Below are 25,031 nucleotides of genomic sequence, written 5' to 3' on the forward strand. Positions count from 1 at the left end.
ATTGCACCACATAAAAAATTATTTTAATAAATTTAGTTTCAACAAAGTAATAAATTAAGAAATAACTGAACGATATACTTTGATGCGGCACAACAAAATGGATATCATGTTAAGATCATCTTATGGATGATAAAACTAAGTTCTTATACCCAAATTATAATAATGCTCAAAGCCTTTCAAAAAATAATAAGAATATTAATAATGCTCATAATAAATAATAATATAATGCTCAGAAAAAAGAATTACCTGGTGTTGCCCTGTGATTTTTATGAAAGATCATCACCTATATGTATATAATTAGCAATAAATAAAAGAGGATACACAAGCACATCACATCCAAGCAAATCAACATCAGTACACAGTGATGTATATGCCTATTGGAGTCCAACAGCTGCAATAAAAATATAATTATACAAAGATGAAAAATGTGTGGAGATTAACTTCAATTGAAGACCAATAATACCTTAATATGGTCATTTTAACTTCTAATAGTCCAGTACATCCATTCCCACATAGAGAAATACAAATGTTTCTGCAATAAAAAACATTGTTGCAAATGCATGCTTGAAATTGGAGAATTTTCAATACACGAAACAAAAGTATGACCTAGCAAATAAACTAATGGAGTATAAAATTGGTAAAAAAAAATATATATCTGAATCATACATACCTAGAGCTTGAATTATGCCATGCATAGTGTGACATTAGAACCCCAGCAAAAAAGACTCTCACCGAGTTCAAATAACTGTACAAACCAAAAAAAAAACCAACCCTTTATTTAGGACTTGATTTTGATTATTCTTAGCTTGATTTCATGAGATTTATATAGATATGGATTAGTTGATTATTACCTCTTCTGCCAACATGTAGAACATCAGAATCATCAAAGAATTTCTCGTACGCTTGAATGCCAATCATATTCGATGGCGGGTCCATCCAAATTAGAACAAGGACATTGCAAAATCAATGTTTGTCATCAACTATTAAATAAGCTGCCAATGAAGTATAGTACTCACCTTGGTGGTTGATAAGACAAATGCACAGAAGAATTAAAATGATTATTGACCCAAGATTACAAGCCCTAAACTCAGACAAGGTTGGTAACTGGTTCACCTATCCAACCATAAATAAAACTATTAAAAATTAGGGCAAAATCAACAATGAACTAATCAAGTGAAGCTAGACAACAAAACCTTCAAAATTCTGGAATCCCAAATTCAGAGATAAATAATACCCACACTTACCACCATAACAGGAAGTGGGTTGGAGTGATGATACGATAGCCTGGAGATGAGGGTGTCGGCCGGCAAGTAGTATTGATTATAATCGAACATGAATGAGCTGAAGAATCCGGTGAGCGAGAGAGAGAGAGAATTGTCAACATATTATTGAAACGATGATTTGAAATCGTTTGAAGGAGCAATTCGATCAGATAAAGCAACGATTGATGGAGCAATTAAAGCACTTGAATGAGAGCAATTAAAGTCGCCGGAGGATAACCTATAAGTTGCCTGCCGGTGAAGAGATCATTTAACTTACGGCGTCTCATATTGGAATCTCCGATATGTATTATAATGTAACATAGATACGTAGACAATGATTAATAATAACTAGCAGACTCGTATTTAAACAACAAGATAAAACAAGTGTACTAGAAAATCAAGGCATGACTTTTGATCTCTTTAAGTTTGGGGATTTGTTTGGCAATCAATAATGTAGTATTTAAAAAATAACTTTTAGGTAACCTTCAACAAATGCAAACAACTGGAAAATGAACAAAAAAAAATAATATACCTTTTAAGATTATAGGAAATGCATGTAATTATAGAATATAGAGAAAATGAGAAGTAGAAAAGGAGATAGTTCTTATTCATTGAGAGGTGTCTCTAATATAGTAACAAGAGCCACTATTTATAAGGCTATAATATTATTACAAACATAATGAAACGTAGAGGTTATGAATATGGAGAGTCATTACTTTATGATGTATTCATAACAAAAATTTTATATATATGGAACATTAGAATCTTAACTTTTTATTTTAAGAGAAGACAATGGGTTGAAAATTTTGGTTTATTCTTTACCTCCTAATGCCACTAAAATAAAAATGGGTTCTCATCAATCCTTTATTATTTGTCAAGTCATTCATTCTACTTAAAACACTTTGCCCAATGCCCAATCTTTTGCCAGACAAAAATCGAGTTGACCAAATAGTTCAAAATCAAGTTAAAATATGGTTTAACTGGCTTGGAATCTTGGATACTATTTGACTTCAAACGTAATGTGACATCTACCTCTAAGGCTAAGGCTATGTGTAGTGAAAGGCTACAAAATTGGGGATTTTCGACACGTTACACTATATCAAAGGGGCGATTTTCATTTTAGTGGTGTTGTCGCCTTTGTCGCCCCTTCAGTAATTTTATTAGTTTCAACATATACACCAACGACAAATCTATGCCCCCCTTATCGCCCCACATATCGCGCGAGGGGGGGGGGGGGTTGTAGCCCATTATCGCCCAAAAATCCCCTCACTTGTCGCCCACTACACACACTCTTATACCAACTAATGCTAGCTCTCTCTCTTTTTATTAAACGCCCACAACTTTGTTTTAATCACACGGGTAGAGACGTCTGGTAGAGACGCCCACAAGGCCAGGCCAATGGCCACCCATCCTTGAAAACCTCACTCAAGCATGTTTAATTGTGCAGTTTTTCTCCTAGACAACTTGTACACCTAAATGTGTTGTTGTGTTGGTGATAGCTAGTTGAGGTCGCATCACATTCAATTTGTCTATAGTGTTACTCTAAAGGTTCTACATGGGCTGATCACGTATATGCAAAGGAACACTTGTTCACTTGTTCCGCTTTTAGATGGACGATAATAAAGTTGCAGATCGGCCATGCCTAAGAAAATAAAAGTTGAAAACTCCAATAATAAATTAGTACGTTATTACATCTTTCGGACGATGTCATGAAGGATAAATTAGAGATTACAAAACTAAATCTTTAATCTTGAAGTTTCAATGTATTTCTTTAAGATGGTTAAGATAATACCAAACTAAACGTTTAAGGATCACGTTAAATATTAAAATTTGTAATAGACAAAAGGCAACCCCAAATAAAACTTATTTTTTGATCCAATGTTCTTTTTATCAAGATCCTAGCAACTTATTAAATCATGCCATAGGCTTACAACGAATTCTTGAAACTTTTAAGTTTAAACGTGATAATAAGTAGTACTAAAATAGGTTTTAGTGATTTAAGAAAAAATAGTATGTTTAAAAAGTCTAATTCGTATTATTAACTCTTATAGACATACTCTTAGTCACGTTTATTGTAATTTGTTTGTCTAAGACTAGGACTTTCGTTGTCTTTTACAATAAGATGTTTTTTTGCGTAAATCTAACTCTTCACACGACATTTTTTTGGTGTGACACATTACCTATTTATATATACCATGTGCTATGTACTCTCGTACTGTTCTCTCTCTTTCAAAATTGATTATTTCGTTTACTCTGTGGCTTATTCTCACGCCAGGGGATGAATATTTTAGGGTGATCTCCCTTCCTGTGACGAAGCTCATGACGATTTGTTTTGCAAAATTGATCGATTGTATCCAAGCAAAATGGATAAAACCAACTTAAACAAAGAAACAAAGGTTGTGACCACCAACTAAAATAACTATCATCATCAATCGAAATGAGGATTGGAATCAAAGTACCACTTTATCGGTAATCAAAATTGTAGTTTTAGGTTATTAAATCTTATTGATATGTATCCCTAGATTTAGTGTTGTTTCGTATGTAGAATTCTAATAATATATTCCGATGAATTCATAACTTTTTCATACCTTGCATGTTTGGTTGGGACATATTCTATTTCTTTAAAAAAATCGTATCAAACCCCTCTTAAAGAGTTGTAAGGCGTCAAAATTATTTGAATTACTGGATTTAAACAATCCTTACTTTCACTTGTTGCTCAGGAACACTATCAACTAATGAAATGTTTATTCTCAAATTTCAACTTATTTTCTTTTGCTACCACAAACTAAAGGGACCCTAATTTCATTAGTATATTGCCGACGTGACATTTTTTAATAATAAAACAAATAAAGAAAAGCGGGCTACATACCACCACTTCATCTTATTAAGATAAACTTTAACCCCCATTATCAGTTGAGATTTCACCCTCTAACTACTAACTTAAATCACCATCTAATATTCGCCAAAGTGAAAAAGACCCCCTTTGATTGGAAAAATCTATCAGCCATCCCTTGTGGTTAAAGGATTATTATTTCAGTTGGCTGGGATAGCACGTAAACCATATAGATTTATCAGGTGATTGTGAAATCCTATTGGTAACAAGTGGCTCAAATATTTTTTTTTTCGAACGGTGACTTTCACAGTTAAGCTATCTCACTGCGCGAACACGTCGCACCCCGCCACCCCACTCAGGCCAACTATGTTGACATGATCGGGATCCACGTTGGCATCCGAGTTTGGCTTGGCGTTCCCGGTAAAACCCAGTTTGCTCACCCCCCCGAAGGCACGACATGTTTTAATGCTATGGTAAAATCCAGTTGGAATCAGGATTCAAACCCGGATCATCCATCATGTTCCTGGCCATTGGGCAAGCCCGTTGATTAGTGGGTCAAATACTTAAATCACATAATAATAATAATAATAATAATAATAATAATAATAATAATAATATTGAAATTGAAAATTGTTGGGTCAAAATCCAACTTCCATTAGTCTCTCTCTCTCTCTCTCTCTCTCTCGTGGACATTTTCATTTGGAACCTTCCTCCAGACCTCGACTGGCTGGCTGGCGACCAACTGGAATATTAATAATATTTGAATTTTCTTCCCAAATTTCTTCTTCTTATTATTATTATTAAACTTCCATTCGGTGATCATCGTCTTTCATCCCTCAATTCCATAAGTTCAAATGGATAGCTTAATAATACCCACATGGCAACTTTCGTTCTTGTCTGGGATTTTAACATGGATTGCAATCTTTTCCATGCTCAATCTCACCCGTTTAATCAGATCACTAACCCAACCATGGGTTTCAAGCTATGTAAGCTCTGCTAATCCCATTATTATTCAAATCCAGGTATGCCCACCAACTGTTCGACCATTTCTCTACAACAAATTTCTTCGTTTTTGCGGAAAATTCATATTATACCCGTTTGTTGAATTTGTGCAGAAATACCAGCATAAGCTATTGGATGCATTCTTTATCGGGTTATCTTCCGTTGTTTCTGTTCCCTTCTATACTGGCTTTCTTCCTTTGTTATTCTGGGTATTTTATCTTCTTCTTTGCATACTGTAAAATATACTTTGCATTCCAAAAAAGACATTTTTTTTCACGGTGATGTGTAATGAATTTGATTAATAAGTTGATGGTTTTGTGTTGTAGAGTGGACATGGGAAATTGGCAAGGCAAATGACGTTTTTGATGGCGTTTTGTGATTATATGGGAAACTGTATAAAGGTATAACATCGGTTTGTTCTTAATTACAATGTTTGCGAGTATTTTTTGGGTTATATTTGATTGTAAATAAATATTAACTATTATAAACTTATGTTTCTAGGATGTGGTGTCGGCTCCTAGACCGAAATCACCACTTGTGAGGAGACTAACAGTCACTAAAGACGAGAAAGAAAATGCAATGGAATACGGGTTTCCTTCTTCACATACTCTTAATACAGTCTGCTTATCAGGGTATGCGTTATGATGTTCTTGCTTAATGATAATATGCTAAATGAAATCATGGTTTTATATTTGTGTTTTCTTGGATATTCAGATACCTCTTGCATTATATCTTATCGTACAATGAAAACTCAGATGCATCTTTTCAACTAGCTGCGTTTGCCTTTGTTTGCTTGTTTGTAGGCCTTATTGGATTGGGTATGTTTCAATCTTCATTGAATTCACCTCTTTGGCTACACATTTGATCAACAAATAAGTAACTGACACCCCCCACCCCACCCCCCCCGGCGCTTCCTCCTTTTTTCAGGACGGATTTATCTTGGCATGCACAGTGTGATTGATATCATCGGTGGTCTTGTGATTGGATTAACAATACTTAAATTTTGGCTATGTGTTCATGAACATGTTGACAGTTTTGTAATTTCGGACCAAAATGGTATGAGTTCTTGACTTCTTGTACTTAGTTTAATACTTCAATCAATGCTTCGAATTCCTGTTTTACATATTAATATTCAAACATGTGAAATTGCTCTAGTAGCTAAAAGTTTTAATGCCTAGTTCTTATATTTTTGCAGTTACTTTCTTTTGTGTTGCACTTAGCTTCCTTTTGCTATTTGCATACCCGACACCCGAGCTTCCAACTCCAAGTTTTGAGTTTCACACTGCATTCACAGGCGTTGCTTTGGGAATTGTAAGGCTATAACTCTATCAAATACTAGAAATAATAAAATAGATTTGTAACGTGTGTCACAAATCCTATGTTGCATGACTTAATGCTTTATGAGTATCAATACATCAAAAAATAACTGGTCTACATGTGATCCAGGTGACCGGGGTACAACAAACATATGATCACTTCCACCATGAACACGTGGCACGCGTGTTCACACCTGAGCTCCCGATCGTTGCGTTTGCTGGTAGGATCCTAGTTGGCATTCCCACCATACTACTAGTCAAATTCTGTAGCAAGGCTTTAGCAAAATGGATTCTACCCATTGCAGCTAATGCATTAGGGATCTCTATAAGGTCTTCAGGCTATGTCCCGGCTTTGACCGATACTTCAACAGTCAAAGAGTCAAACAAAGTCAAACAATCAAATGGGTATCTCCAAAAACTCTTGTTTTTCAGTAATGAAGATTCGTTTGATGTGGATACGGGTATAAGGCTGGTTCAATATGCTGGCCTTGCTTGGTCTGTGGTGGATCTTGCCCCTTCAATCTTTTCTCAACTCAACCTGTGATTTGTAGATGCCCATCCTTGTTTCTAGAACATATTTCTAAACAGACGAAGATACCGCAGGAAGGCATATTCGTCATTTTAAAGTTTTGGTTAAAATTTTGGTATAGTATGGGGTTTTTGATTGCCAAACATGTATTGTTTTATGGACTAGTAGTAGTTGATCTTTAGACATAGTATGATAGTAACGTATATGGTTGTATGATTATATGTAAAGTTATCAAAATGTTGAATGGCTTGGAATATTAGCTTTACTTTGGTTTGTGGGACACTCATCTAGTTCTAGGATGCAATGACCATTTTTTTTACTTGGACTAGTTCCGAGGACACTCTTCATCCATCATGGAAATTCCCGGCTTCCACCAACCATATTGATCTTCCTGACGTTTACAAACTAATATGAACACAATCCCTCCCTTGGGTTAGTCTGTTATCCGTTTGTATCTAACATGAACCATTTTGTCACTCTTATTTATATGAGTCTTGGTTTCATTCGCAACATTGTTATAAATTTCGAATAAGGTTTGTATGTCTTGTAGATTCTAGTTAATTGTGTAGCACTATACAAAATGTGATGTAATATGTACTAATCAACAAGTATATACACCTCATTCAAATGTTGACATATTATATACATATTTGCGCTTTTAATTTAGAGTAAAGTGTTTTCTTTCGTTAACGAGGTTTGGTTAATTACGCAACTTTATTACAATTTTTTTTCCAGCTGAACTATTGAGGTTTCTAAATCTTGCCATTTTCGTTCATCTCAATAACCCCGTTAGTTTTTTAACGTTAAGTCCTTTTACATATTTAGATGAATTGATAATTTTGATCGAACCCTAGTGATGATTTTGTATGATGAATATTTCATATTTAACCATCTTAATATATTTTAGACTGAATTGCAAATTTTGTCATTTAAACAAAGCCAGTTTATGGATCGTGTCCTTTTTTTAGGTGCTGTTTGTTTTTTAAGAGGTAAAACGTCTGCAGTCTGCGGACCACATCTGCAGACATCTGTAGCAGAAGAGGTGGACCAAACCTCTGCAGTCTGTAAGAAGAAGACTGTTTGTTTTTCAACGTCTGCAGACTGCTAATACATTTAATGTATAAACTTATACCAAAAACACAAATTATCCAACAACAATTAATACATAAATCCAAATTTTATACCAAAAAATACAAATTATCCATAATTAAAAATACTCACAATATCAAAATACATAATCCAAGATTAACATGTATGAGAATCATTAGGCCTTACAAACAATCTATAAATTCCAGCATTATTCTCATAATCAAATCGTCAAGTTCCATCAGTGTAGCCATTGTCAAGTCTTGCCAAGTCTAAATAAACAAACAAATAAATAAATACAAGTTATAATAACCCAAACAAACCAAAATAACCCGAACTAACGCAAACAAAAACCAAACAACATGACGCAAAATAACCCAAACACGACCTAAGCTAACCCAACCCCTAACCCAAACATTTATTCTTACTTTTGAACACCAAAAAAAAACTAATCATCTTTTTATTAGTTCATGTAAGCCCGAAACCGTATGACCCGAACACCTTTTTTTAATTATATTTGAACGCAGAAACCAAACAACTTGAACGCTTTTTTTTTCATTATAACTAAACCCAAAAACCATACACCCGGACCAAAACCCGAACAACAAACCCAACTTGATAGTTCAAACATATAATGTACTAAACAGAGCATATAAATATATAAACTACTCACAAGGTCGGGTGATTTTAAAACATATAGACACCGTGTTGCCCTCATTCGTACGTAATCATAACTGCACGCTTTCTTAATCACCGGTAGAACTTAATCTAACTGGTATATACAGAATTAGCCACACCAAAACGAAATCTGAATCGAGAAAACAAAAAGCCATCAACAATTTAATTTAAAAAAACGAAACTGGAAAGAGATGAAAACATATGGAATTAAAAGATTAAAACTTTACAAAATCTAACATAATCTAACAAATTTAATAAAAAACTAACAATAAGATAATCTAAATAAAAGGAAGAAACACAACCCAGAAAGAAACCAAGCATCCAAAGCCAATTGTTAGATTGCAATAATCAATTCACAGATTCACTAATTAGACTGTCTGTTCATATTATTATTATTATTATTATTATTATTATTATTATGTGAAAGAGATACAAATTGGAATCCAAAAAATAGTCGGCGACGGAGAAAACTTATTAACTCAAAGTTAACAAAAAACTAACAATAACATAATCTAACAAAGTTAAAACAAAAGGTAATTAGATAACCTGTTGGAGAGAGAGACGGCGACGGATCTGTGTTGGAGAGAGAGAGAGAGGCAGCGGAACTTTGGATAGAGAGAGAGAGGCGGACTGCGACGGATCTTTGGAGATAGCCGGCGGCGGTGGGGGAGGAAGGCCGGTGGCGGCGGCGATGGTGGAGTCAGCTAGGGTTGGGGTAGAGAAGGAGGAGGGTGGAGGTCTACTAGAGTTGTTGATAATGAAAATAAGGAGAAGAGGTGAGAAGTGACTAGGGCAACACTTCTAGGAGAACAGGGCGCGCAGACATTTTTAAATGAAATGTCTTCTAAAAATCAAACACGCTGCAGAGCTTAACGTCTGCGCGTGGTCTGCGTGGCATACAAAAGAGGTGAAGAAGTGATTTTAGGAAAAAACAAACACCACCTTAGTTTGTTGACAGACGGTGTCCTTTTAACATTTTTTTCCTATAAGTTATGTCCTTTACGCTATCTGAGTTAGAAAAACTCAGTTAAATATCGTCACATGGGTCGCATGTGAGGGCTTTTTGGTCTTTTACCTTTTCTCTCACTCACCTTCTCTTTTTCTTTCTCTGTACTCTATTCCTTTATTCCTCTCTTTTTCTCTCTACCGCCATCACACTCCACCACCACCACCACCACCGGGCCACCATCAACACCACCGACCAGCATCGCCCCCTCCATCATTGTCACCCAACTTTCATCTTCATTCAACAGACCTTCAACACAACGACCACCACCATCCTGCTCACAAAGAGACCACCACCACCATGCTCACCAAACGGACCATCGCCAATACACCATCACCATTGCAGCACCCACATCGTCAATTGTCTTTTACCACAAAATCAGTACAAGTTTGTAAATCCGGTACCATATCCAGTCGTGTTCTCCCGCGAGGAAGACGACGAGACTGTTATAAATCCTCCGCAACCCTAATTAACAGGTAGCCATCCTGAATCGTTCTACAATCGAGAATCGATTGGGATTCATAATCCTCCCTGATAAGAGACATCGATTGGTCTCCATCCAAAACCCTAATTGAACTCCAATCTTAGATTTGGGGAAAAAAGAAAATGGTGTTGTCGGCGGTGGTTGCTGTTGCGGAGTCGAAGACAATGGTGACAATGATGGAGGGGACGATGCTGGTCGGTGGTGTTGATGGTGGTCCGGTGGTGGTGGTGGTGGTGGAGTGTGATGGTGGTAGAGAGAAAAAGAGAGAGGAATAAAGGAATAGAGTACAGAAAAGAAAAAGAGAAGAAGGTGGGTGAGAGAAAAGGTAAAAGACCAAAAAGCCCTCATGTGACGATATTTAACTGCGTTTTTCTAACCCAGTTAGTGTAAATGACATAACTTGTAGGAAAAAAATGTTAAAAGGACACCGCCTGTCAACAAACTAAAAAAGGACACGATCCATAAACTGGCTTTGTTTAAAGGACAAAATCTGTAACTCTGTCTATATTTTATTAACAATAACTTATAATATGTCTATTTAGCTCATTTTTTACTAAAAAAATATAAAATTACTTATTTAGCTATTTTTAACTAACCTTCAAGTTAGATAATTTTTGTAAGTTTTCATTCAAATATTTTAAATATCGCAAGTATCATCATCTTTTTATTTGTGTAAAAAAATCAACCTTAACTATACATACTTAAATCCATGTTACCCGACACGACCCCCTTAACCCATCTACCTAAACCTATCAAACATGTTGACGAGTAGAATTACTAATCAGGTTGAATAAATGTTAATCAATTCAACATGCTGCTAAAAGAAGGTTAAACAAGTAAAAATGAATCATCAGGTCGATACGTTTAATCAAACAGATTAATAGGTCAGACATATATTTAAGTAAACATTAAACATGCTAAACAAATGAACCATAACGTGAGCGACTCGTTTAATAAAAAAACTAACCCGACATAAAACCCAATTAACTTTGGTGATATATTGAAGTATAGTGCTAATTTTGTAAAAAGCTATAAACTTGAGTCCACATAAATAGAGTTTAACCGCCAAAACATTAGAACCCTAAACCCTAATTTCACCTGCTATAACTCACTCCGTCGCCGTTTCTTCTACACATCCACCGTTTGTTACAGTCGCCGTCACGACCTCTGTCGCCGGAGCCAATTCTTCAGCCAGTGGCAGCAGCTGTACTTAGGTTAGGGTTTGCTTATTCATCATTTTAATCCTGTTTCTTATCTCCTGGTGTTAAAGCCCTAAATTTGGTTCAACTTGTAAGCTAATGCAATCCCTAATTTGACTGTTTAATCACATATATTTATAATAAATGTCTAGCTGTATAGTCGATGGACAGTGTAAGTATGCTGCTATGCATAGCATCATCTGTGAATTTGTGTGTTAGTATGCATAGGCTACTTGTGTAAACCAGAACTACATATGCAAACTTAAAACTTCAAGCTCTAACTGTATCTACTATTTCAGTTACCTATGTCATACATGTTGTTATTGTAATTGATTATTGATATAACACCTACATGAACTGCCATATTCATTAATGCTTTAATCGTTATGTTTGATAAGCCCGTGTTCGTTCATTTTAAAACTCTCGTCGCCCTCCATTAATCAAGCTTCTTAGAGTGCCATCTTTAATAACACTGATCTTCTTTTAAACTTGTGTCACTTTATGTCTTACAATTTCTGTTCAATCAATCTAATTTTCTTAACTTTTGCTTAAATTTTGATGGGTGATGTTGACGTTGTATTGTTGATTTATAATTACGTGTTATGTTTATTCTAAATGTAGGTTGTATTTTATATATGCCCCTTAAAATTTGTAATAATACCATATACAATATACCTAACTGAAAACTCACTATCAAGTATATTACTCATTCGAAACATTTACAGTTTCAAATCCACCTATTTCATCAACTACAACCTTTTCTAACTATGCCACTTTCTTTCTCTTTACACTTCAAACTTTCTTAACTTAAATTATAACATAAGAGAAGGCTATTTATGTAAAACATATGAAATGGATACATTTGATATGGCCAATTTTTGTTGGGTAAGTTTGGTATCAGTCAGGTTTTGATATATGAGATCATCCTTAAATGTAATAGCTTATGCTTTTATATTAATTTAAAGGCCCAGTAAACCCGTTATAAGGTTTGGTTCGGTTCAGTTTCAAATTTGCATCAGTTTGATTCTGGTTTAGAGACTAAGACTTCATAAACGTTACAACTGTTTGGTTCATGGTTTAACCTAGCAATCATCAAAACTGGGTCATGAACACCCCTACACATAAACACAATTTAATCATTTAACTAAACAGATTTAATGACATAACATCTTATTAAAATTTTTTTATGCTTTTTTTTAAATATTTTGGTATGTAATTCAGATATTGGTGTTTATGCATTTACAAGGTAGAAACATTATGTGCTACTTAGTGAATTTTATTTATGTGCAGGACATGGGTAAACCTTTCAAGAAACCCTTTAACAAGAACTCAGAAGACAGGCTTAAGACATTTCAAAAACCATCTAAAAAGCCTTTTAAGACGCCTCAAAAGTCAAAGAGCGTGTCTAAAGATTCTTTACCAATTCAGCATGAAGATGATTTCCCAGACTTCCCCAGAGGTTCAAGTCTTCAACTGTGTATACAATTTTTTTTTGAGTCACACATAGATATTCATGTAAGGTTTTGAGTATTGTAGGTGGACAGAGTTCACTCAGTCGGGAAGAAGTAGATAAAGTTCGGGCGGAGGTATACAAAGAGTTTGAAACAGGGAATGTGGTTTTGAAGAAAACAAAGAAAGATAGAAAGAAAAGCGTGACTCGTTCAACCGAGGATGACCTGGGTTCACTTTTTGGCGATGTGAACGGTCAGAAGGTTCCTAGGTTTGCTAATAAGATCACCTTGAAGGTACATTTTTTTATGTTTAATTTTTGTTTTTGTTAGCATGTTATTCTGACATGCAATTATGCAACTTACAGACCGTTTCTTTTGCATAAAGTTTATGATCAAAGTTGCGTAATGTTTTCTTTTTCTTTTCTGGATTTTTTCAGAATGTTACTCCTGGAATGAAGCTGTGGGGTGTAATATCAGAAGTGAATGATAAAGATCTTGTAGTTAGTCTTCCAGGTGGTCTTCGTGGTTTAGTTCGTGCCTCTGAAGCAACAGATCCTCTGTTACATGATGAAATGAAAGAGGTAGTAATCTTTCAAAAGCTTTATAGTTACCAGTTACTAGAGTTGGATTTTTCAGAATATCTACTCTTTATATCCTCTTGCAAAAATTTGCATTTTGATGTATAATTTTTTTTTTCAAACAGGACGCAGAAGGCGATGTTCTTTCATCTGTATATAAGGTTGGTCAACTGGTTTCATGCATAGTACTCAAATTAGATGGTGACAAGAACGAAAAAGGGATGCACAGGATTTGGCTCTCTATTCGTCTTGCTTTGTTGCATAGTAGCTTCACTTTGGACTCTCTTCAAGAAGGGATGGTGAGCCATTTCAACAAATTTTTAGACTTGAGATCATAATTGTTATTCTTGAGTGAGATTGAGTGCATACTTATGTAATATGTCGGATCGAAATTACTGAACTATGTATTAGAAATGAGAGTTTATAACTTAACGTGTTACTGAAGATTAGATTTGAGTATTTTTTTAATAGGCCAGCGCACACTTGTTATACAATGGGCAACACAATACCATCTTGTTTTCTTTTTGATGCATTATTTTATAAGTATTTTAGCTTCTGATTTTTTGATGTGCTTTGCAGGTACTCAGTGCGTACGTGAAAAGCGTTGAAGACCATGGTTACATGCTTCATTTTGGAGTAACTTCATTTACTGGCTTCATGCAAAAAGGCAGCAAAGACGGTAATTGTTACTAAAAAGGATCTTCTTTTGTTGTATACAATTTTTGATGTGTTCTCTAGGTCTACAGCATTCTCATTCTTATTAACCATTGTTTTTGCAAATGTGCTAAATTAGTGTTTGTTTATGAATCTACATATACTAGTTTTGGAATGTCAATCTTTACAAGTCTTTGCGTGTCTTAAAATTTTGCCTATTTACATATTCTCAAGCAACAGATGAAGTCGCCTAATGTTTGATGACCGTATGAGCTACATACTAGTGTTGAAATGATATCATTTGTGATTTAGGGTTTGAATTTAATGTCATCTTCTTAAGATGGATAACATGCTATTTTATTTCTGGCTATGTATTAGTCATTAAGATGTTTATTATGTTTTTATTGATTTGCTCAATTTACATACATATGGAAACAAGCAGGGAACAGTGATGCTAAGATGGTTGTCGGGAGTCTCGTACAAGGAGTTGTAAACAGTATTGATAGAACTCGTAAAGTTGTTAATCTTAGTTCTAATCCTGACGAGGTGGCCAAATGCGTGGTATATATCTGCCATCCATTTCTCTACTATTATGATAGTCTGACTTGTTAAACTGCTACAACTTATGTCATTCTTGTACTTTTATATAGACAAAGGATCTTAAAGGCATTTCATTTGATCTGCTTGTTCCTGGTATGATGGTCAATGCATCTGTGCGGTCAACCCTCGAAAATGGCATCATGCTCTCTTTCCTCTCTTTCTTTAGTGGAACTGTATGTTGGTCTTACTTTCTATCATTTATTTGCTTTTGTATTTTAATTCGTCAGGCCTTGGAATTCTGATTATTGTAGGTTGATATATTTCATTTGGGAAAAACTCTTCCTGATTCAAAGTGGAAAGACGAGTACACAGTAAACAAGAAGGTAAAAGTGCACACTTTTCTTTTAGGGGCTCAGAAGTTTACTTAAGATACCGATTTTGTAGGTTTATATATATTTGATTTATGCAACAAAACATGCCATCTTTTAGCACACCACTTTGTTATTTAAACACAAAGTATAAAAAGAATGCAAAATGTTATGCTTAAGAACAAGCTCAACTGCCAAGTATTATGCAGATTATTTTGTGTTATGTAACAAAAGAAATACATGTATTTTATTATATCTGTATAAACTATTATGATTTTGGTGAATCAGTGTCATCAGTTTTGTTTTGCTCCCAATGCCAGGTCAATGCTCGGATTCTATTCACCGATTCATCAACCCGGGCTGTGGGTTTGACCCTGAATCCGCATCTTGTTAATAATAATGCCCCACCCTCGGTAAGTCTTAGAAAGTTCTTTATACTGAAAGAAATCTGTATGCACATCTAGAAACTACTGCTGATAGGAATTTTAACAACTTATAATCCTCTTATGCAATAGCAGTTTTTATATAGTTTTTGCTACTACGCTTGTTAAGCTTTTGATAAGGTTGATGTAACCTGTATGCAGCTGGTTAAAACTGGAGATATATTTGACGATGCAAAAGTGGCACGAGTCGATAGAGGGTCTGGACTGCTTCTGGAAATCCCTTCTACTCCAATTCCAACTCCAGCATATGTTAATGTAAGTTTTATTTACATATGCAGTTGAAACTATAGTTTTTGTACCAAATGATTTATCTGAATTTTGAATGTAATTCATGATCTTGTAGGTGTCAGATTTATCTGACAAAGAAATCAAGAAATGGGAAAAGACCTTCAAGGAAGGTAGTGTTGTTCGTGTGAGAGTTTCTGGTTTTCGGCTTTTGGAGGGTCTTGCCACTGGTGTTTTAAAGGTTTAGCCTTTTATCTTTTATAATTTGTGGATTTTATCTGTAATTTGAGAAAATTTGACTTTTTGACTTGCATTACTTGTTTTTTTGGCCCTATACAGACTAGTGCATTTGAGGGATCTGTTTTTACTCATTCTGATGTCAGACCTGGAATGGTGGTGAAAGCCAAAGTTTTAATTGTTGATAGTTTTGGGGCAATTGTGCAATTTGCCAGTGGTGTGAAGGCACTCTGCCCTCTTCGTCATATGTCAGAACTTGAAATTGTAAAACCTAGAAAGAAGTTTCAGGTGATTTACAACATACTTATTTGTGAAAATTTTTGCAATATATTCTTCTGTTATCAAAGTCACCATCTTGTTATAAAATGTCTTTGTTTGTATAGGTTGGTGCTGAATTAGTCTTTCGTGTGCTTGGTTGCAAGTCTAAAAGAATTACCGTCACACACAAGAAAACACTTGTATGCTCTTCTGTTATATCTTACATACTTTATTTAGAACTACAGCATTTGATTTTTTTGAGCTTGTTAAAAAGTAAACGCGTCACGTGTTTCAGTCTGTTCACATTTTACTTAAATGAAGGATTTTGTTTGATCTTGTCAGGTAAAATCAAAGCTTGCAGTTCTTAGTTCATATAATGATGCAACTGAAGGATTATCTACTCATGGATGGATAACAAAAGTTGAACCTCATGGTTGTTTTGTTCGATTTTACAATGGCGTTCAAGGATTTGCTCGAAGGTTAGATCCAAATACTTCATATATTTGGTTTTCGCAACGAGTTTTATATTTTAATCTTTTATAATAAAATATTTTTTGGAATCAGAGCTGAGCTTGGACTAGATCCAGGATCTGATGTGAGCTCAATGTACCATGTTGAGCAAGTTGTCAAGTGCAGAGTTACAAGTTCAGTTCCTGCTATAAAGAGGATCAACCTTAGTTTCTTAGCCACTACTGCAAGGTTCTTAAAATTTTCATATTTTTTGTTCACTCAATTTTTTAGTAGTTATTAGGACCATATAAAGATATCAGCCTTAATATTCTTTGTTGCAGGAAATCTGAAGATTATGAAGTCAAACTAGGGAGTCTTGTATCGGGTACTGTTGAACGAGTAACTCCTAATGCAATAATAGTTGATGTTGGTGTTAAGGGTTACAACATGGGAATGATTACTCCTGAACATCTGGCAGACAACCATGGTAAGCATTTTATTTGGCCAATGATTGAAAACAAACTTTGTGCTTTTTAGTTTTTACCATTTAACTTTTCCAGTTTTTAAATGTTTAGAGCTTGCTTCTATCTTGAAGTCGGAATTGAAGCCAGGATACAAGTTTGAAAAACTATTGGTTTTAGGTAAGTGTTTATTGTTACAAGAAATGATTACTGATTAGTGGAATGTCGCATACAAGTATGTATTTTGTAATAATTTGATATTGTGTTCACAAATTTTACATGTGTTTTTCAGATGTTGAGAACCACAACTTGATTCTAACTGCCAAATATTCGCTTGTAAATGCCGCCCAGTCACTGCCTGCAGATGCCAGTCAGCTTTCCCCGCATTCAGTGGTTCCTGTAAGATCTACTTGTATTTTTTATATTTAGCTCTTTTTTATGCCTGACCTAGTATAAAACTGCAGACATTAGACTTAATACTGTAATATTGTCTTTGAGCTAGGGTTACATCTGTAATATCATTGACACTGGTTGCTTTGTGCGCTTCATTGGCCGTTTAACTGGGTTTGCTCCAAAAAACCGGGTATGTCTGCTAATGAATTATTTTAAACTTATTGTTGGTTATTTAGCTTACACAACCTTCTGTTCTATATTGTTTAGGCTGTTGATGGCCAAAGGGCTGATCTTTCTGAAGCCTTTTATGTTGGACAGTCTGTTCGTAGTAACATACAAGAGGTACATGAAGGATTTGCAGTTTGTTTCTTTTTGTTAGAATTTTATATCCTTCACATATTTGTAATGACCATTACATTTTTTTCCAGGTTAACATTGAAACTGGTAGGATAACACTATCATTGAAGCAATCAATGTGCTCTTCAACAGATGCATCTTTTATTCAAGAATACTTTATCTTGGAGGAAAAGGTGATTATTTTTTTTTATCATACGGACACGTGCATTATTCTGTTTTCTTTTACTGTTTGTTTTTTACTCTCTTCTAAATGTTTTTTTAATTAATTTCGCAGATTGCTAAGCTGAATGACTCTGGTTCAAAATCTTCTAATCTGAAATGGGTGAAAGAGTTTCCGATTGGTAATGTGGTTGAGGGCACTGTTCATGAAGTAAAAGAATCTGGAGTTATTATCAGCTTTAAGAAGTTTAATGATGTTTTTGGATTTATCACACATCACCAGTGTAAGTACTTAACTGCAAGTTAGTCAGGTTGGTTTATGCAACATGTAACTAAGTAACCATTTTTCATATACCTTCTATGCAGGTGGTGGATCAACTATAGATATTGGCTCAACTGTTAAAGCCACGGTTCTTGATTTAGCCAAGATGGATTGCCTTGTGGATTTGTCATTGAAGGCCGAGTTAGTTAACAGATACTCAGAGGACCCCGATTCTCGAACTCCCAAAAAGGTTATCCATATTTTGTTTTACAACATTATCTCTCTTTTTATTGCACACATGTTTTTTAATTCTTGTTTATGTTTTGTTATTCAGATGCGCAAACGATCAGCACACAAGGACTTGGATGTGAATCAAACTGTAAATGCAGTGGTCGAAATTGTTAAGGAGAACTATTTGGCAAGTGTTATTTATTGATTTAGTTTTGAGAAAATTGCACAAATGGTCTGTGGTTTGACACTTTGACCATATTGTGAGTTTGGTCCCTATATTTAAAATTTGTGAGAGAGTTGCATGTTTAGTCTTCAGCGTTAATCCTGCTTAGTTTTTAACGGAAAGTTGATGACGTGTGCCAATTATGTGAGGGTAATTGTCTCTTTTCAAATTTGGAACTCTAATAAAGTACTCTTTTAATTTATTGAGGTTCCAAATTTGAAAAGACACAATCACCCTCACATGAATAGCACATGGCATCGTTTTTCTGTTAAAAACTAACTGGGCTTGATAGTGGGGACTAATAAATGTGCAATCCCCTCAAAAAATTTTGGACTATGTTTGCAATATTTACATTTGGGGACCAAGAATTTGCAATATAGTCAAACCATGTACACCAATATGTGCAACTTTTTAAACAGGTTTGAGTGATCTGCAGTTACATAATACCTGAATTCTTTTTTGCTAGCTCAGGTTCTTTCTATACCGGATGCTAAATATGCACTGGGATATGCATCTTTATATGACTACAACACTCAAGGACTCCAATCAAAACAATTTGTCAATGGACAACGGTAAAGTACCAAACTAACCCTATTTGTTGTTATCTCATGCTGATGTGTATAATGTATATTTTTTGGCTGTAGGGTGATTGCATCTGTTATGGCTCTTCCAGATTCATCAACGGCAGACAGGTTACTGTTATTGCTTAAATCCAATAGTGAAGCCGTGGATACTTCCAGTGCAAAAAGGGCAAAAAAGAAGTCTAGTTATGATGTTGGATCTTCTGTTCAAACAGAGGTCAGTTTTGTATATTGTTTAATTTATATAAAAATTTTGTGGCCTTGAAACAACTTTGTAATAGATACGACTTTATTGGTTTTCAGATTACAGAAATAAAACCATTAGAGCTTAAATTGAAATTCGGTTCTGGTTTACATGGACGAATACACATCACAGAGGTAACATGTATTTCTTACACTGTTGTGACTTTGTTCTTGATACATAATTAATATTTGCATTTTAACAGGTAAGTGATGATAATATTCTGGAGAATCCATTCAGTAACTATAAAATTGGGCAGACACTGACAGCAAAGATTGTGTCTAAATCCAAATCTGAAAAAAAAAATAATAATATTCACTGGGAGCTGTCCATCAAACCATCTGTGCTTGCAGGTAAAACATGTTTGTCTGCATACTTGTCACCTTAGTTGTCACTTTGTCAAATTTGCAATGAGTTCCCATGTTTATTATTATGGACTTGCAGACCAATCAGATGTGTGTGCATCACAAGATTTCAGCTACTCAATCGGTGAAAACGTGAATGGATTTGTGTACAAAGTGGATAAAGATTGGGTATGGATAACCGTAACTCGTGATATACGTGCTCAACTATATATTCTTGACAGTTCAACGGACCCTGTTGAGCTTCAAGATTTCCAAAAGCGCTTTCACATTGGAAAACATGTATCTGGTTATATTCTAAGCTCTTACATGGATAAAAGATTGTTGCGGGTACTATTGCATCCATTAGGTGGACTACTTGCTAATGGAGCTTCTATGGCAGATGATAGTGAAACTGTCACATCTCATATATTTCAAGGTGCAATTGTGGGTGGTAGAATATCTAAAATACTGCCAGGGGTCAGTGGTGCTATCGTGCAAATCGATCCCCGTTTCTCGGGTAAAGTTCATATTACAGAATTAACCGATTCTTGGATAACCGATCCTTTGTCTGCGTATCACGAAGGGCAGTTTGTGAAATGCAAAGTACTTGATGTTGATCGTTCTGGGACCGGGGCTGCTCATGTTGATCTATCTTTGCGAATTGGGACTAACGGGTAACTAAAATACTACTAGTATGTTTTTGTTATTATAGAAAGAGGAAAACTGTGAATTTATATAAATAAATGTTTGCAGAAAATCTGGAAATATTCGATATGAAAAGATTGAAGATCTTAAACCTGATTTGGTCATACAGGTGACTACTTGTGTTTGTGTTGACTACTCACCTCTGTTTAGTACCTTAGTGTATGCCATATAGGCTTGTAAATGACCGAACGAATAAAAAACAAAGCAAGCTTGTGTTTGTTTGTTCAACTTTAACCGAACAAACTATTGAACGGGAACAATTAAACAAACAGGTTTTGTTTTTGTTTGTGTTCGTTCGTTAAGACAATGAACATGTTTGTGTTTGGATGTAAAAAAACTTAAGACAGACGTGAATGAACATAAATGGAACTTAAACCAAATTAAGTGAACGTATGTAAACCAACATTCACGAATGTAAATGAATGAACTAGACACGTGTTCATGTTCGTCATTATTAAAACAAACGAACTTCTCGCCGAACGGTTCGCTGAACATTTGGTTGGTATACATGCCTAATGTCACATTTCAAGAGGTCATTATTTTTACGACATCAAGTACCAACTAATGTTTCACACGGGTTTAACTGTTTATTTCAGGGTTATGTTAAGAACATTACATCAAAGGGATGTTTCATTACACTTTCTAGAAAACTTGATGCTAAAATCCTCATTTCAAATTTGTCTGATGATTTTGTCTCAAAACCTGAAGAAGAGTTTCCTATTCGGACACTTGTAACTGGAAGGTAGTTATTTCATTTGTTGTTAATACCTTTTATAAAGAAGACCTGATTATGATGCTCATTATTGATTTGTTTTACACAGGGTGGTTTCTTTGGAACCACTTTCAAAGAGAATTGAAGTCAGTCTTCGCAAAACAAGTGGTTCTAAAGAATCAAAAGCTGACGGTGGAGATTTTAACAGTCTCCATGTTGGAGATATTGTGTCCGGAAGAGTAAAACGTACCGAGTCGTATGGTTTGTTTATCACAATCGACCAATCTAAGTTGGTAAGTGCAGGGCCAATTTAGTTGCATGTTTTTATCAAAAGTTGACTATAACTTTCTCTTTCATTGCACAGGTTGGACTCTGCCATGTGTCCCAGCTTCCCGAGGATAGTACCGATAACCTTGAAATGAATTACAAAACTCATGAAAGAGTTAAAGCCAAAATTTTGAAGGTGATTAACATTTACATTATTATAGTCCCTCCTTTCAAAGCTGCATATAGGCTGCAACCATATATTGATGTATTGATCATGTAACTTTTTTCTTCAATTTGTCATTATTAGATTGATGAAGAAAGAGGAAGAATATCTTTAGGCTTGAAGCCATCATATTTTGATACCAATACCGATGTGACACCTGCAAATCACGGTTCTGATTCCTTAAATGAGAATAATTCTGATTCAGATGATGAAACCCTAATCGAGTCAGAGGAGCCAGTGGCTCTGTTTGGAAACGTGAGCCATCCCGTGCTAGCTGATGTGGAATCTAGGGCTTCTGTTCTTCCACTTGATGTTCAATTGGATGAAACCGAGGACTCCCCCATGGATGATGTAGGTGAACAAAACCCAGAACCCGTTGATAACGTAACCAAAACGAGTGACAACAAAGTTAGGCGCACCAAGAAGAAAGAATTGGAAGAAAGGTGATTTTTATTATCAGTTGGTCACTTATGGTAATGCTTTTTAACGAGTAATTTGAATAAATGTTTTCTTAATGATGATATGCAGGGAGAGAGAAATTAGGGCTGCTGAGGAAAGATTAATGCAGAAAGATGTGCCTAGAACTGCTGATGATTATGAGAAGTTGATTAGAAGCTCCCCGAATAGCAGCTTTATCTGGCTTAAATACATGGCGTTTTTACTCTCATTGAATGAAGTCGATAAGGCCAGATCAATGGCCGAGAGGTACTGTACCACCAATGATACATGCAAATGCTCGTTTATAATTTAACATACATGACCGTTCATATGATATTGCAGGGCTTTGAGAACAATTAACATTAGAGAAGAGTCAGAGAAGCTAAATGTTTGGATTGCTTACTTCAATTTAGAAAATGAGTTTGGAAACCCTCCTGAGGTATACAGATTTATAAGTTTTATTGATTTTTGTTAATTTGCAATTTGTTTAACTAATTGTTTTCATATGTTTTTGTTCAGGATGCGGTTGTGAAAGTATTTCAAAGGGCGTTGCAGGTGTGTGACCCTAAAAAGGTTCATTTTGCTCTGTTAAGTATGTATGAGCGGACCGATCAACATAAATTGGCAGACGAGCTTCTTGAAAAGATGATTAGAAAGTTTAAGCATTCATGCAAGGTGCCTTGATTGATATATAATTGTCTTTTTTTTTTGTTTCTAGGGTTTAGTGGGACCTATGCTTACAGTTTAATCAAAATGTAGGTCTGGTTAAGGCGGATTCAGAGAGTATTAAAGCAAAATGAGGATATGGTTCAGTCGGTTGTAAAACGTGCCCTCATATGTCTTCCCAAACATAAACATATTAAGTTCATTACACAAACAGCAATATCTGAGTTCAAGAGTGGAGTTCCTGATAGAGGGAGGTCATTGTTTGAGGGAATGCTTCGTGAGTACCCGAAAAGAACAGACTTGTGGAGTGTTTACCTGGACCAAGTAATTAACATTCCCTACTGTTATTATTATTTTTATTACTATTATTGTATTTAATAATAACTCTACCGCACTTGTGATCTAATGTGAATTTTATTTATTTTTAACAGGAGATCCGGCTTGATGATGAGGATGTGATCCGTGCTCTATTTGAGAGAACCATATGTCTAGAACTGCCGCTTAAGAAAATGAAGGTGAGTTTAAGGGTGTGTTTGGGATTGCTTATTTAAGTGAAAAAGGACTTTTTGCTAAAAGGACTTATAAACTTAATAATTTTTTAAAAGAAGTTTTTAAAAAAGTGTTTGGATTAGCTTATGTGTCGGGGGAAACCAAAATGACTAAAAAGGACACTCTTTTTTAAAATGAGTGTAATGGGTTTGAGGGTTAAAGGGGTGTAAGGTAAATCAAACCCATTAAGTTAACAAGTTACATATTCTTAACTTTTCAAAACCCCTTTATTTTGTCTTTATCATAAGTTAAAATCCATAAGGCCTTATGGTTTGCCAAACACCTTAAACACCTTATTAACTTTTCAAAAAGTTTATAAGTTATAAGTTGATGAAAATAAGGAATCCCAAACACCCCCTAAATATTTTTATGATTAATTATCTTTTACTCGGTTTCCACAGTTGGTTCACATGATTCACTTTCTTTTTGGGGTTTGCAGTTCTTATTTAAAAAGTATCTTGAATTTGAGAAGTCAAAGGGAGATGAAGAAAGGATCGAATATGTAAAGGCAGAGGCGCTTAAATATATCGAGAAAACTCGCCCTTAACTTGTATGCTCAAGTACTTCTTCAGGCCCGGAAAAGAGTGTTTGTTGCCTTTTGCCCCATAACATTTTTAACCCAGAATTCCAGGCCGAATTCTGGTTTTATGAGGGAAGTGATGGCCTTCAAAAAGATTTGCAATTATATAAAGAGATTGATGTATGGATGTAGAGTCTTGAAGATGCATAGGAAAAGGCTATATATGGATTTGTATTTGGCTTAATTATGATAATGTTTTTGCCTTCCAAATTTTGTTAAACTCTGCCATTTTCTTTAATTAAATTTTGGCTTAACTATGATGATGTTTGGGTGCCCATTAAAATTTGTTATCTCAATCCCAATCTCAATCATACCCCAGTGAAGTCCCACTGACAGCAAAGCTATAAGTAGGGTCTGGGGAGATTGGGATGTAGACACACCGTACCTCTATCCAAAGGGATAAAGAGGTGGCTTTCAGAGAGACACTCGGCTCTAAGTACATATGTGTGGAGCAAAAGAATGGAAATCAAAGTTTTTATGTAAAGAGCTAATAATACTACTAATAATAATAATATGTATGAAGCAGAACAAAGGGGATCAAGTTCAACAGTTATATCAAAACTAATAATACTAATAATAATAGTAGTAATAATAATAATAATACATGCGGGGGGATACCATTATTATGGTATGTGTCCTAAATAAGTTAAGTATAAGCCCTAAGGTATTCATTTATTCCTAAAAATCCTTAACTTTAATTCTACTTTTTCAAAGTTTCATATCCTTAACCATGTCCTCGGAGAGGTTTAGGTCTATGAGATCATGCCTAAAATTTGTTATCTATGTTGAATATTTGCGCGGTCGTCAAATTGAAACTAAAGAAATAAAACTGCCATGGATCATCTTTCTGTTTTACATTAACCTTCGTGTTATCATTCTCAATTACTTTTATATCATCCATTGAAATTAAGTCATCAAGTTTTATTTGATTATATGTTTTGATCTCTGGAGCATATGATCAATTCTACATCAGTGACATTAGAACTTTACCCTCAACCCCTAAGTTTACATTTTTAGCTTCTGTCAATGGTGTAGAAATC

General features: G+C 35.0%; 2 protein-coding genes across 2 annotated transcripts; both read left to right on the forward strand.

Moving 5' to 3' along the window:
- Positions 1 to 4,892: 4,892 nt before the first annotated feature.
- Positions 4,893 to 7,196, forward strand: LOC143617697 (lipid phosphate phosphatase delta-like). The gene is made up of 8 exons (XM_077090177.1): positions 4,893 to 5,117; positions 5,211 to 5,306; positions 5,424 to 5,498; positions 5,599 to 5,729; positions 5,812 to 5,915; positions 6,025 to 6,153; positions 6,293 to 6,408; positions 6,544 to 7,196. Exons 1-8 carry the CDS (start codon positions 4,950 to 4,952, stop codon positions 6,955 to 6,957), a joined length of 1,233 nt encoding a protein of 410 aa, XP_076946292.1. The 5' UTR covers positions 4,893 to 4,949; the 3' UTR covers positions 6,958 to 7,196.
- Positions 7,197 to 12,625: 5,429 nt separating this feature from the next.
- Positions 12,626 to 23,972, forward strand: LOC143617698 (rRNA biogenesis protein RRP5-like). The gene is made up of 40 exons (XM_077090178.1): positions 12,626 to 12,854; positions 12,932 to 13,140; positions 13,284 to 13,427; positions 13,550 to 13,723; positions 14,004 to 14,103; positions 14,521 to 14,639; positions 14,729 to 14,851; positions 14,930 to 15,001; positions 15,307 to 15,399; positions 15,571 to 15,684; positions 15,773 to 15,895; positions 15,994 to 16,179; positions 16,275 to 16,349; positions 16,492 to 16,628; positions 16,714 to 16,848; positions 16,941 to 17,086; positions 17,175 to 17,240; positions 17,353 to 17,459; positions 17,563 to 17,643; positions 17,721 to 17,795; positions 17,882 to 17,983; positions 18,085 to 18,253; positions 18,336 to 18,481; positions 18,566 to 18,649; positions 19,157 to 19,257; positions 19,330 to 19,483; positions 19,570 to 19,644; positions 19,713 to 19,860; positions 19,952 to 20,525; positions 20,605 to 20,665; positions 21,153 to 21,298; positions 21,378 to 21,561; positions 21,633 to 21,731; positions 21,843 to 22,201; positions 22,287 to 22,463; positions 22,539 to 22,635; positions 22,716 to 22,871; positions 22,956 to 23,186; positions 23,294 to 23,377; positions 23,851 to 23,972. The coding sequence occupies exons 1-40, from the start codon at positions 12,629 to 12,631 to the stop codon at positions 23,956 to 23,958; spliced, it is 5,760 nt and encodes a 1,919-aa protein (XP_076946293.1). The 5' UTR covers positions 12,626 to 12,628; the 3' UTR covers positions 23,959 to 23,972.
- Positions 23,973 to 25,031: the final 1,059 nt, after the last annotated feature.

This window comes from Bidens hawaiensis, unplaced genomic scaffold, assembly GCF_021521415.1.
Source record: "Bidens hawaiensis isolate Kalapana, Puna unplaced genomic scaffold, B.hawaiensis_p1.1 tig00057023_1, whole genome shotgun sequence".
Classification (NCBI taxonomy): Eukaryota; Viridiplantae; Streptophyta; class Magnoliopsida; order Asterales; family Asteraceae; genus Bidens; species Bidens hawaiensis.

Excerpts from the sequence above, each read along its gene's own strand:
- LOC143617697 (XM_077090177.1), top strand. The coding sequence starts at position 4,950 with ATGGATAGCTTAATAATACCCACATGGCAACTTTCGTTCTTGTCTGGG. Across the intron at positions 5,307-5,423 it reads TTCTTCCTTTGTTATTCTGG|AGTGGACATGGGAAATTGGC; the intron begins GTATTTTATCTT and ends TTTGTGTTGTAG. Across the intron at positions 5,499-5,598 it reads ATATGGGAAACTGTATAAAG|GATGTGGTGTCGGCTCCTAG; the intron begins GTATAACATCGG and ends TTATGTTTCTAG.
- LOC143617698 (XM_077090178.1), top strand. The coding sequence starts at position 12,629 with ATGCATTTACAAGGTAGAAACATTATGTGCTACTTAGTGAATTTTATT. Across the intron at positions 16,629-16,713 it reads GTTCAAGGATTTGCTCGAAG|AGCTGAGCTTGGACTAGATC; the intron begins GTTAGATCCAAA and ends TTTTGGAATCAG. Across the intron at positions 16,849-16,940 it reads TTCTTAGCCACTACTGCAAG|GAAATCTGAAGATTATGAAG; the intron begins GTTCTTAAAATT and ends TCTTTGTTGCAG.